Source organism: Elephantulus edwardii, unplaced genomic scaffold, assembly GCF_000299155.1.
Source record: "Elephantulus edwardii isolate Elephantulus edwardi_28Jun2011 unplaced genomic scaffold, EleEdw1.0 scaffold00020, whole genome shotgun sequence".
Lineage (NCBI taxonomy): Eukaryota > Metazoa > Chordata > Mammalia > Macroscelidea > Macroscelididae > Elephantulus > Elephantulus edwardii.
In genome coordinates this window covers 4,755,011-4,766,901 of record NW_006399770.1, presented here as the reverse complement: position 1 = coordinate 4,766,901, position 11,891 = coordinate 4,755,011, and the positions used below count along the sequence as shown (strand labels likewise).

The 11,891-nt window shown below is 38.4% G+C and overlaps 1 protein-coding gene across 1 annotated transcript in view; it reads right to left on the bottom strand.

Annotated features, from left to right (window-relative positions):
* SLC44A3 (solute carrier family 44, member 3) overlaps positions 1-11,891 on the bottom strand; it is a 135,232-nt gene that overhangs the window by 99,624 nt on the left and 23,717 nt on the right. The window contains exon 6 of the mRNA XM_006882489.1: positions 1-153. This exon is cut by the window's left edge and continues 5 nt beyond it. Within this exon, the coding sequence (XP_006882551.1) occupies positions 1-153 (153 nt within the window). The remainder of the gene's footprint in view (positions 154-11,891) is intronic.

Sequence of the window (11,891 nt, the reverse complement as noted above, 5' to 3'; positions counted from 1 at the left end):
AGGATGCACAGGCCAAGGGCTGTGTCTCTTCCTGACATAATTCCACTCAGAATTTGATGCAGGGTATCAACATCATTTATCAAAACAGATGCGAACAGGGAATAGCATTCCGGCGTCTGAGGGATGCATCGGTTAAACAAGGGAAAAGACTTGCTAAAAAGAAAAGAATAGATGGCAAAAGACCATTACTCAAAATTCTCAATAAGCAATAAAGGAACTTGGCATTACCTGGTTTGTAATCATAGAGTCTGGCAACCCTACCCATTTAACTGATGCTCTGGATGAGAAATTGACTATAAGGACCAGAAAAAGACAACAAACCCTCAAGGCCATTGTCATCCAGTCATTCTGACTTACAGGGATCCCATATGATAGAACAGAACTGCCCTATAGTTTTCTAGGCTGAAATCTTTACAGAAGCAGAGGCCACATTTTTCGACTGTGCATTAGCCAATGGGTTTGAATAGCTAACCCTCCCATTAGCAGCCAAGTGCTCAATCAATGCACCACCAAGGGTCTCATAGGAACCAAAAATCTACACTTGGAGAGAGACATTTTTCACTATCGTATCTTTTTAAAAATTATTATTTGAGTGAAAGTTTACAAAACAATTTGGTTTATCATTCAACCATTCATAGATATTTCATGTCATTAACTACAATACCCACAATGTATCTGCATTTTCTCCACTTTCTCCCTATGATCCTTATTTTCCTTAATCTTTTTAATCTACCTTTCTTGACTTCTGAACTTTATCACTGGGCAGATGCTGTCCTTTTGATCTTACGGGGTCGGTTACTCCAAGGAGTGAATGTCTCCTTGGTGTTACTTTATGAGGCTTGTTGGCTGGTCTTGCCTAGTGTCTGTTGGTGTTATTTGTCTAATAGGTGTGTCTATTGTCTGGCATTTTACTTGGATCCACAATCAACACTCATGAGAACAGCAGGCAAGAAAATCAAAAGGTGTGTTGCATTGGCAAAAGCTACTGTTATCTCCAAAGAGCTAAAGACCAACAATGTGAGTTTAAAGGCTAAAGTGTATCTGATCCAAGCCAAGATAGTTTCAATTGCTTCCCATGCATCTGAAAGTTAGAGAACAAACAAGACATACAGAAGAAGAATAGATGCCTTTGAATTGTGGTTAACAGTAGTAACCTTATCATGAAGTGTCAAAAAGAAGAACAAATCTGTCTTGGAGGAAGTACAACTATGGTGCTTAGAGGCAAGGATCCTGAAACCTGAAACCTGGTCTCGTGTACTTTGGGTATAATTTCAGGAGAGGCCAGTTCTTAGAAGAAGACATCATGCTGGAAAAGGTAGATGGGTTAGTCAAAGAGAGGAGAATCCTCAAGTAGATGGATTGACACAATGGGTGTGAGCATGACAGAGAGTGTGCAGATGCTACAGGATAGGGCAAGGATCAGATCTGTTATTAATAAGGTTGTTATGAGTTGTAGCTGATGCAATAGCACCTAACAGCAACAACACTTGTTTAGCTGAAAGCTGAGCTATGGGAGTAATAACTTTACCACGCGTTGGTCTTTCCTAGACACTAGCTAACAACAGCTACACAAAAATCACCTTTAGAAAAAAATTACACATCCCACATACCGCCTTCCCATACACTTCCTTAAAGAACTTTCGAGGACATGGATGGGGTCTATAAAAAGTTATATGAATGGTAAATAGTGGTTTTATGACATCTTCTTAAAACTAAGTGTAAGGATGCAGAGTGAGTACTCCATCACTGAAGAGGTCGAGCCTTGCTGAAAGAAGGTGAGAAAGCTAGTCTCCCCTCGACCCCCACTTCATCCTAATGAATCTTTTTTCAGGAGTAGCTAGCAGTTGCTTGTTTTAAAATCTTGCCAAGGCTACAATTACTGTTCTTTCCTTCTGTGTGCCTGGAACAGGCATGCCAAATGATCTGACATATTGCTAAACAAGTGGCTTGCAATCATGCATTTTGTGAAATGTGCAAAGACAAAACAAATTTTAAAAGTCCAAATGCAAGTAAGACACTGCCACTCAGGAAAAATGGTTCTTGGAATTTTCAGTGAAGCACAGAGAACATGAGGGAAATAGTTCTCAGAAAGCCACAGTGTTATAGAAACAGTTCTCAAATCACCAAATCAGACATTTCAGAAGCCAGAGAATAGAACTCAACTGTTCTCTTAAAATGAAAATCTTGAAAGGCTCCACACGGCTCAAAGCCCCAGAAGTGGAATATAATAAACAGTGAGAAACTTCCCTTCCTTGTTGCTGAGACACCAAAGTACAACTCTGGTCTCTTGCACATCATTCTAGCCTCTGTGAATGTAACAGGAAATTCAAATGACATTAGCAACTGAGGCTTTAAGATAATTAAACTCCAAAATGAGATGTCAAACATTACTATGCAGGGCTTGCTAAAAAATAGGTGGGAGAATATAGTTTAAATTAGTATTAAAGTCCTAACTCTGGTAGCCTAGCAGCAAGAAGCTGTGTTGCGATCCCAAAGGCATGTGGTTCAAATTCCACAAGCTGCTGCATGAGAGAAGAATGGGGAATCTCCTCCCACAGGATTAACTGCCTCTGAAAACCCACTGAAGTGTCAGCTATGGGTTGGTTCTGACTCTACAATAAACAACAACCTCCCCCCCCCAAATTGAGATCATAAAAGGGTTGTGAGTTTCAAATAAAAAAATTATTATTAAAAGTAAACTTAAAATGTGAGAATAAGTTTAGATTTAAAGAAAAACGTCAAAGATTAAGCACAGTTTCAGTTGATTCTGACTCATGGTAACCCCACGTATGTCAGAGTACAACAGTGCTCTGTTGAGTTTTTAAATAATATTTCTTATTTTTTTCATTGTTTAACATTTTCTCCTTCACCCCCAACCCACCTCAACATGCACCCCTTGTTCCAGATTGTTGTCATACATATAATGCCTAAGCATAGATTCTTTTCGGAGGGTTCTTCCCCTCATTTGTTCTAAGCAGTGTTCATTATCTATCCACTCTTTTCCCATTCTCTCCCCAACCCAACCCATGTCTATTCCACTTTGTGACAGGGGTGTTAAGCACTTTTTGTGACTGAGATATTTCCTTTTGTGACTGAGATATTTCACTCAGCATAATGTCCTCCAAGCTCACCCATGCTGTATGTCTTATGAATGCATTGTTTCTCAATGCTGCATAATATTCCACTGTGTGAATCTACCCTAGTTTTTCTATCCATTCACTTGATGGGTTGCTATCATGAGTAACACAGCAATAAACATGGGTGTGCATACATCTGTTTGTGTTGTGATTCTGGTTTCTTTAGGGTATATTCCCAGTAGTGGAATTGCTGGGTCAAATGGTATTTCTATTTTCTGTTGGGGTTTTGGAAGCAGATCTCCAGGTCTTTATTTGGAGGCATCTCTAGATGAACTCAACCTCCTATTTCGGTTAACAGACAAGTGTGCTAACCACCTGCATCACATATCGACCTCAATCTTCACTTACCTATCATTTATCCACTGCCACTGAGTTTATTTCAACCCTTCATTGGGTGTCTGAGGCTGTAAATCTTTAAGAGAAGAGACTTCTCAAGCTCCTTAATTTTCACTTAGCTTCTTCTAACATTAACCGTTAGTACTGGCAGTCAAGAAGTTTAAAGACAGTGCATTGGGAAAATCTGCTGTCAAGGACCTCTCCAAAGTCTTAAGGAGCAATTATGTCCGTTTAAAGACTAAGGAGTGCCTGATTCAAGCCATGGTCTTTGTCCATCATTTGCTATGCACCAGAGAACTGGACAATGAATGGGACCACAGAAGAAGAAGAGATGACTTTGAGTTGTGGTGTTGGAGAAGAGTACAAAATATCCCATGGACAACCAAAATAACAAACAAATATGCACTGGAGAGACTGAAACCAGAGCGTTTCTTAGTGGCAAGGAAAGTAAAACTTCATTTCATATATTTGGGGCAAGTTGTTAGGAGGAGTGATTCCTTGGAAAGGAGCATCATGATTGGAAAGGTAAAGGGTCAGTGAAAAAAAGGAAGATCCTCAATGATATGGATCCATATGGTGGCTGTAGCAGTGGACCCAAGGGTGACAGAGATGACGAGGATGGTACAGGATAGAACAGGGTTCAGATCCACTGTTCAAAAGGTCACTGTGACTGGATGGAACCTAACAACAACCTTAACATCTTACAAAACCATTGTACCTTCATAAAAATGAAAAACATGAACATAGTTGCAACATTCAGTTCAATGTGATAAACTTCTCAATTGGTTGAAAGTTTAAACATCTTAACTCCTGAAGTGAATTTTTTCGACACCTTAAAGTAACTCAGGAGTTTACAATCTAAAAGAGAAGCCTTGGGAACTGCCTGGGTTTTCATGGTGGGACAGAGAGAAAACTAATGACAGCAAGTATATTTAGAGAGAGAAAAACACACAAACAAAAAGCAAAACAAACCCAACCCCACAGGTATTAAGTTGGTTTCAACTCATAGAGGCTCAATAGGACAGACTGCAGCCGCATAGGGTTTCTAAGGCTTTATGACTGGAGACTGCCTCATTTTTCTCCCACAGAATGACCAGTGGATTCAAACTGCCTTGTTTTTGTTAGCAATTTAATGCTTAACTTACAGTGTCACCCAACTTCTTTAAAGACAGAGAGATAAAAATGAGGTTGCTTTGTGATGACATCCTAGAGATCATGTTTGATATAGTGGTTACATAAGAAAACAGACACACATGTCCTTTATGTATACAAATGCATAAGCCATATTTAAAATAGTTCCCTTGTTTATATAAAGGTATAAAACACTATGCACATTGCTCTGCAACTTGGGTTTTGTTTGTTTATTTAGCATGATTTGCAGTTCTGGTTACAATAAAACCCAAGGTATTCTTTTTTTTTTTTTAATTGAGGGAAGATTTATATGTTGTTGTTATGTACCGTCAAGTTGCTTGCGACTCATAGCAACCCTGTGTACAACAGCTCTGAACTCTGCTCTATCTCGAGACAATTTCATAAAGTTCTAAAAATTGAAGATGTTCAAGTTCAGGACAAACGAAATTAAATTTAAGCAAATGACTTCCTGTTTACAAAGCAAGAATGACACGGTGGCTCCTGGCAACAAAACTCACCAAACCAGAGGAATCTGGAGAAAGGTAACCCGTGCCCATGGCAACAGCAGCCTGGTTCCTGCCAGATTCTGAAGCAAACTTCCTGCTGAGTTCACAGGACACAGGGCCTTGTAAATGATCTGCCTCTCAAGGACTTCAGTGAACTGAAAAGAAAACTGAGGATCTGTTCTTTTCAAAATATCCTAAATAGTATTACATTAGATGATACACCATAATTTAGTTTAAATTAGATTCCCTCCAGTATTTTGCTATTACAAACACTGCAATGAAGGTTCTCACACTAAGTTCATCCCACTCTTGTTATTGTTGTGTGTCATCGAGTCAGAACCAACCAACAGCTGACCCTCCAGAGGATTTTCAGAGGCAGTAATGACATGAGAGGAGATTGCCTATCCTTCTCCTGTGAAGCAGGCAGTGGATTCAAACCATGTGCTTTCAGGATCACAGCAAAGATTCTTACTACTAGACTACCAGAGCTCCCTCATTCCACCCTACTATAGTAAAATGCATGTTACATTTGTGGAAGTAAACTGCTAAATTAAAAGTATGTTAATTTATAGTTGATGAAAATGGATAAAGTGTATTCTTTAAAACATTTATACATTAATATATGAATGGGCTTATTTCCCCACATCCTGATAACACAATATAGCAACAAATCATTAAAAGTTACCAGTTAAAAATGTGCAACAATGAATGAATGGAAAACCAAGTTCTTTATAAACTTTCATTAAAATCTTAAAAAAAAAAGAAGTGAAGAGGAGGAGATATTTTTTGTGTATGTTACTATGTTGATGTTAGGTTTAAAAAAAAGTTACCAGTTAAGTAGATAAACTCACTTGAGTCTTAATTGGAATTTCTGCTATGGTAAGAGTAGACCAGTTTATTATGTTTTATAAATTATGGACATTAGTCTCTTACTTAAAAATTTTCATTAATGTCTTCTGAATTTTAAGCCATTGTTAGAAGTCTTTCTTCTCTTCTCAGGTAATAGAAGACTCTTCCTATAGTTTATTCTAGTACTTCATGATTTCACTTTCTACATTAAAACCTTTAATCCAGATAAGACATGAAATATGACTCCAACTCCCACTCCCCTGTGCCTACCCAGTTATCCTTCTACCATTTGTTGACTATTTTTTTTGCTACTGATTTGAGACATCAGTTTTATTATGTATTAAATGATTTAAAATCAGGAAAAGGTGTGCATCAGGGATGTATCCTTTCTCCATACCTATTCAATCTTTATGAAGAACAAATAATGTAAAAAGTTGGACTATATGAAGAAGAATGTGATATCAGGATCAGAGGAAGACTCATTGACAAACTGCATTATGCGGATAACCCAACCTTGATCACTGAAACTTAGAAGGCCTGAAAATACTTGCTGCAGAGGATAAAAGACTATGGCCTTCAGTATGGGTCACATCTCATTATGAAGAAAACAAACATCCTCACCACTGGGCCAACAGGCAACATTGTGATAGATGGAGCAAAGACAGAAACTGTCAATAACTTCACCTTACTTGAAACCACAATCAACAACTTTCATATTAGCAGTCAGGAAATAAAAAGCCACGTTGCACTAGGAAAGTCTGCAGTCAAGGACTTCTTCAAAGTGCTGAAGAGCAAGGATGTCAGTTTAAAGATTAAGGTGCACCTGATTCAAGCCATAACCTGTTCAATTATTTGCTATGCATTTTAAGAGCTGGACTAGTGAAGGATAAGAGAAGAATTGACGCTTTTGAATTGTGGTGCTGGAGAAGAACACTAATTACCCATGGACAGCCAAGAGAACAAATGTCTTGGCGAGAGTGCAGTTAGAGTGGTCCTAGAGAGAAGAATGGGGAAATTTTATCTCACACACTCTAGGTATGTTGTTAGGAGGGGCTAGTGCTTGGAAAAAGACATCGTGCTTGGAAAGGTAGAGTTGGTGAAGAAGGGCAAACCTTCAACAAGATGGATTGACACAGTGATTGTAACAATGGGCTTTTGTGTAGCAAAGATCATGAGGACAGCACAGGAAAAGGCAGGGTTCAGATCTGTTGTCACAGGGTTGCTCTAAGTCATACTTGATGCACCTAACAACGACAACTGATCTGTCTAAACCAGAACTTCTTGCTGTGTGCCATCAAGTCAGAACCAACCCATAGCTGACCCTCCAGTGGCTTTTCAGAGGCAGTAAATTGCATGGAAGGAAACTGCTCATCCTTGTTATTAAAGAGTCATATGCCGTTTTCACGAGTCCTGGTGGCACAATGCATAAGTACTTGCTGTTAACCCAAAGGTGGGTTGTTCAAACTTCTCTGCAGAAGAAAGGTGAGGCAGTCTCCTTTTGGAAAGGTTTACAGTTTTATGGGAAAGTTCTACCATGGAATGGAATGGACAGTATACATTAACACTACAATCTGCTCTAACATTTTAAAGGACTAATTCCCTTCATGGATCTGATTTTTCTAATTGTCTTTGGCCCTTAGTGTTTTGCTTGTCTCATAAGCATTTATACAAGCCTGTCTAGTTCTATAAAAATCTTCTTGTTATTTTTTGTTGCAAACAAGATCAATTTATAGATGAGTCTAGGGAGAAATTGTGTCATTATACAAATCTTGAGCTATACCATAAAGAACATAGTGTGCTTTTCTATTTGTTCAAGTTGTTTTTGTACTTCAGGAACACATCAAAGCTCTCTTCCTGTTTTTTCCCCCTAAATTCTTTGTTAAATTTCTTTTGAGATATGTTTGCATTTGTTTTGTATGTGTGCACTAAAAGGTTACTTTAAAAACATACTAATGCTGTAGTCCTTACAGATTTCAGCATTCTAATCCTGTCCATCAATCTCCTCCTGTGCAATTAACTGCCTCTGAAAACCCACTGGAGGGTCAGCTGTGGGTCAGTTGTGACTGGATGGCAAACAACAACAACAACAACAACAATTCTGTTCCCTGCCATCTGAATTCTCTCACTGTAGGAGTATCCTACAAGTTTATTGTCTTGGGTTTCCAGGTATATAATCATACTATCTGCAAAGAGTAGTAATTTTACCTTCCACTTTCCAATTCTTAACAAAAAGAAATCTAAGTTGTTTTGAAGTAAAATGGTTTCCAAACTCCCATTCGGTGTTGCTGAAAGGTAAAATCAGAAAAAACATTTAATGCTATTTTATCTCGTTCTCCCCTAAATCCAATGTTCTGTAAGACGTAATCTTTTCTACTTGGTTTTGTCAATTATGGGCTTTTAGGCATGCAATGGCCTGTGAAGGTAGTTGCTTGGCTTAGTGTTGAGAGTCGTGCAGAGAGGCATGACAAGCAATGGTTATCCCTAGTTGGGTGGCTAATCAGCTACCCACGGATTATTTCATTAGCTGTGTCTTTAGGCCACAATCTGAAAGTCGCCCCCCCCCCTTCTGCTTTTCTTCTTTCCACCATTATTAGCACTACTCAAACTTGAAGGAAGTCATTTAGAGAGCTGTACATTTGTTGTTGTTAGCTACAGCCAAGTTGGCTTTTAATTCATGTTGATTCCGTGCACAGCAGCGTAGAACTTCCAGTCCTGCACCAGCCCTGTGACTGGTTGCAGACCGGACCACTATGATGTACAGGGCTTTCTTCACTAATTTTTAGAAGCAGACATCAGGCCTTTCTTCCTGGTCCATCTTAGTCTGGAAGCTCCACTGAAGCCTCTTCAGCATCATGTGACACACCAGCTTCCACTGAGAGACAGTTGGTAGTCAAGCAGGAAAGGCGTTTTCTGGGGACTGAACTCAGGTCTCTGGCATGGAAGGTGAGGATTCGACCACTGAATCACCACTGCCTCATTTACAGTGACCTTCTATATGGAGTTTATCTCAGAAAACTATACAGTAACACACATGGGCACCTAAATATGAGGTCAGATGTAGAATTGACTAGAAAAAATGAACCCAAGCCTTTAGATGTTAAGCCCACAGGGGCTCAAATGATATTCAACACAAAGGGAAAAAGATATGTTTTTTTGTTAACTTCTGTAGTTTTTTTTTCAGTGCTCTTAGAAGCTCACTCCTCGGTTTACAAAACTTCTTGATACTCAGACATTGCTCTAAAAGGGTACATTATACTTCACATGATCCACAAAGAAAGGCGTTTGAAACAATCGCCTTAGTCAAAAAGAGATATTTAGAAAATGCACTTTGGCCCTAGAGCCACACATCTCATGTTTGCAAGCTTTTCACTCTTGGCACCATTCTTTCATGATAAATATGATAATTTCTATCTCAGACAAACACTTGCTTGTGCAGGAAAAGGAAATGGGGCCCTCAAACTTATTTGTACACCCTTCATTCAGCCCAAGAAAGGCTAGGGAATCAACAGTTTTGTCTAATATGGGTTAATACTGGAAAAGCCTGGATTTAAGTAAAGAAAGGATGGGAATAGCTTGAGATGTAGAAGAGAGGAGGATCCCAGAACACATGGTAGGGGACTTGCTATTGCAAGAAGTCCACCACCCAAGCAGAAAAAACCTCAAGAAAAACTAAACAAAAAACCCCAACCAAGCTCTGACTCAGATTATAAAAATAAATACACATATGTAAATATTGGCTGGGTCTAAATGACAGTTCTACTTGCTGGTTTTATGGTCAAAGCCCCTTTTTGCTTCAGTTTTCTTCACTATAGAATAAAAATAAGATGAATGCCTACAGGATTTATATACAGGTTTTGGGAGAGTCAAATAAATTAATACTTACAAAATGCTCGGAACAGTGGTTGCTCAAAAACAAATACACTGTCATGGCATCAATTCCAATTCAGTTGGAATTTCAACTCCAATTCAGAGGTTTGCACTCACCAGCAATTCCTTGGGGGAAAGGTGAGGCAGTCTGTTTCTGTAAAGATTTACAGCCTTGGCATTGCTATGAGGACATTCTACTCTAGTCTGCAGAGTCACTATGAGAACAGTGGTTAGCATATTCCAAAAGTGGAAGAAAAGGAGGAGAGGAAGGCCCTCAACAAGATGGATCAAAACAGCAACAGCAACAATGGGTAGAGATGGGGGGTGCACGGCATCGGCAGGGCAGGGTTCAGATCTGTCCTTCACAGGGTCGCTATGAGTCACAGTGGACTGGACAGCACTTAACAACAGTATCTCTTGTTAACAGCAGCATCAACATTCAAGCTTCCTATGACCATAGAGTTATCCTTCCCGTGAGCCCCATGTATAGTGAAAATGTGTCCCACTTTGCTTAAATAATATCCCTAAAAACTCCATTTTATTTCAACGACTTCTTCTGGTACAGATTACTATTGCTGTTAGGTGCCTTGGAGTCAAGTATGATTCAAAGTGACCCTACATACAACAGATCAAAATCTTTATTTTTAAAAAAAAATCCCTTCACTGTCAAGTATTAAATTATCCTTCAATCTATCAAACACTGGTAGTTTCCTCTCCCCACCCTTACTGGGTTCTGTTTATGTTTCATTTAAAATATGTTGATGATCTCTAAAGAACTAGACATCTGGATATTTAATTTTTTAATTGTTAGTTTAACAAAAGTTTACAGAAAAATTGGATTTTTTTCATTCATTCATTGTTACACATTTTCCTCCCTACCACCCCCAGTTTGCTTTTTTCTTAAAAAAAAAATTAACTCATTGTTGCATAATTTCCTCCCTCCCCCAAGTTCACTTAGTTATGCACCTTTTATCCTGGATTATTGTCATACAAATAATGCATAATCATATATTCCGTTTAAACAATTCTTTCCTTCATCTGTCCCACTGCAGTGTTGCTTATTTATTCCCTCTTTTCTTCGTTTTCCCCAATCCTCATGTCAGCCCTGTTTTATAACAGTGGTATTATGTAGTATTTGTCCTAGATTTTAAAAATAAGCTCTTACAGGAAAATGATATGAGTATTTTCTCCTCTTCTAATAACTTATATAATATGAAGAATATATTTTAGGAAAAATCCCATAGGCTAGCAAGCTACATCTTGCTTCTTAATCCATGAACAAGCTGTACTGCTAATCCAAAGGCTGCCCAAGGTTTGGCAGTTCACATCTACAGCATCTCTGAGGGAGAAATATGGGCAATCTCCTCACATGATGATTACAGTCTCAGAAACCCAGTGGAGGGTAGCTAAGAGTCAGAACTGACTTGATGGCAATGAGACAAAAACAAATTCAGTTTAAACCTGAGCAAAACTTTTTCTTTTTTTTGGCATCCATGAGAACATTTTTCAAGCTACACTTGTCACTCATGAGAAGATTATGAAAAAAGCTACCCAAAAAAGTGAAAGTTTAACAGAACAGCAAGCAATAAATGCTGGAGAGAAAGTGGCGAGATAGGAATACATTGTTGGTGGGACATTCATACAATGGAATACTACACAGCATTCAGAAACAATGATTTTGTAAATTAGTACCTACGTGGGAGGGACTGGAGAGCATTATGCTAAGTGAATGAACTTAGTCTCATAAGGACAAATATTGTATAAAACCATTATTGTAGAATGAGTATGAGGAGGCAAGCAGAGGGAGATTAATCATAGGGTCATACAATTTGATGGGGTGGTGGTGACGGTGAAGGAAATGGGAAATATCCAGTGGGAGAAACAATGTATTCAAACTCTGTAAACAAGTGTAAAATTTTAAAAAAGTTAAATAGAAGAGAACTTAATAGTAGGTAAAGTCAGTTTCACTATAACAGACAACTACATACATAAGAATTACAGAGATACATAAAATTATATAGATATATAAAAGAATTAAATAGATACATAAAAGAATTGCAGATAT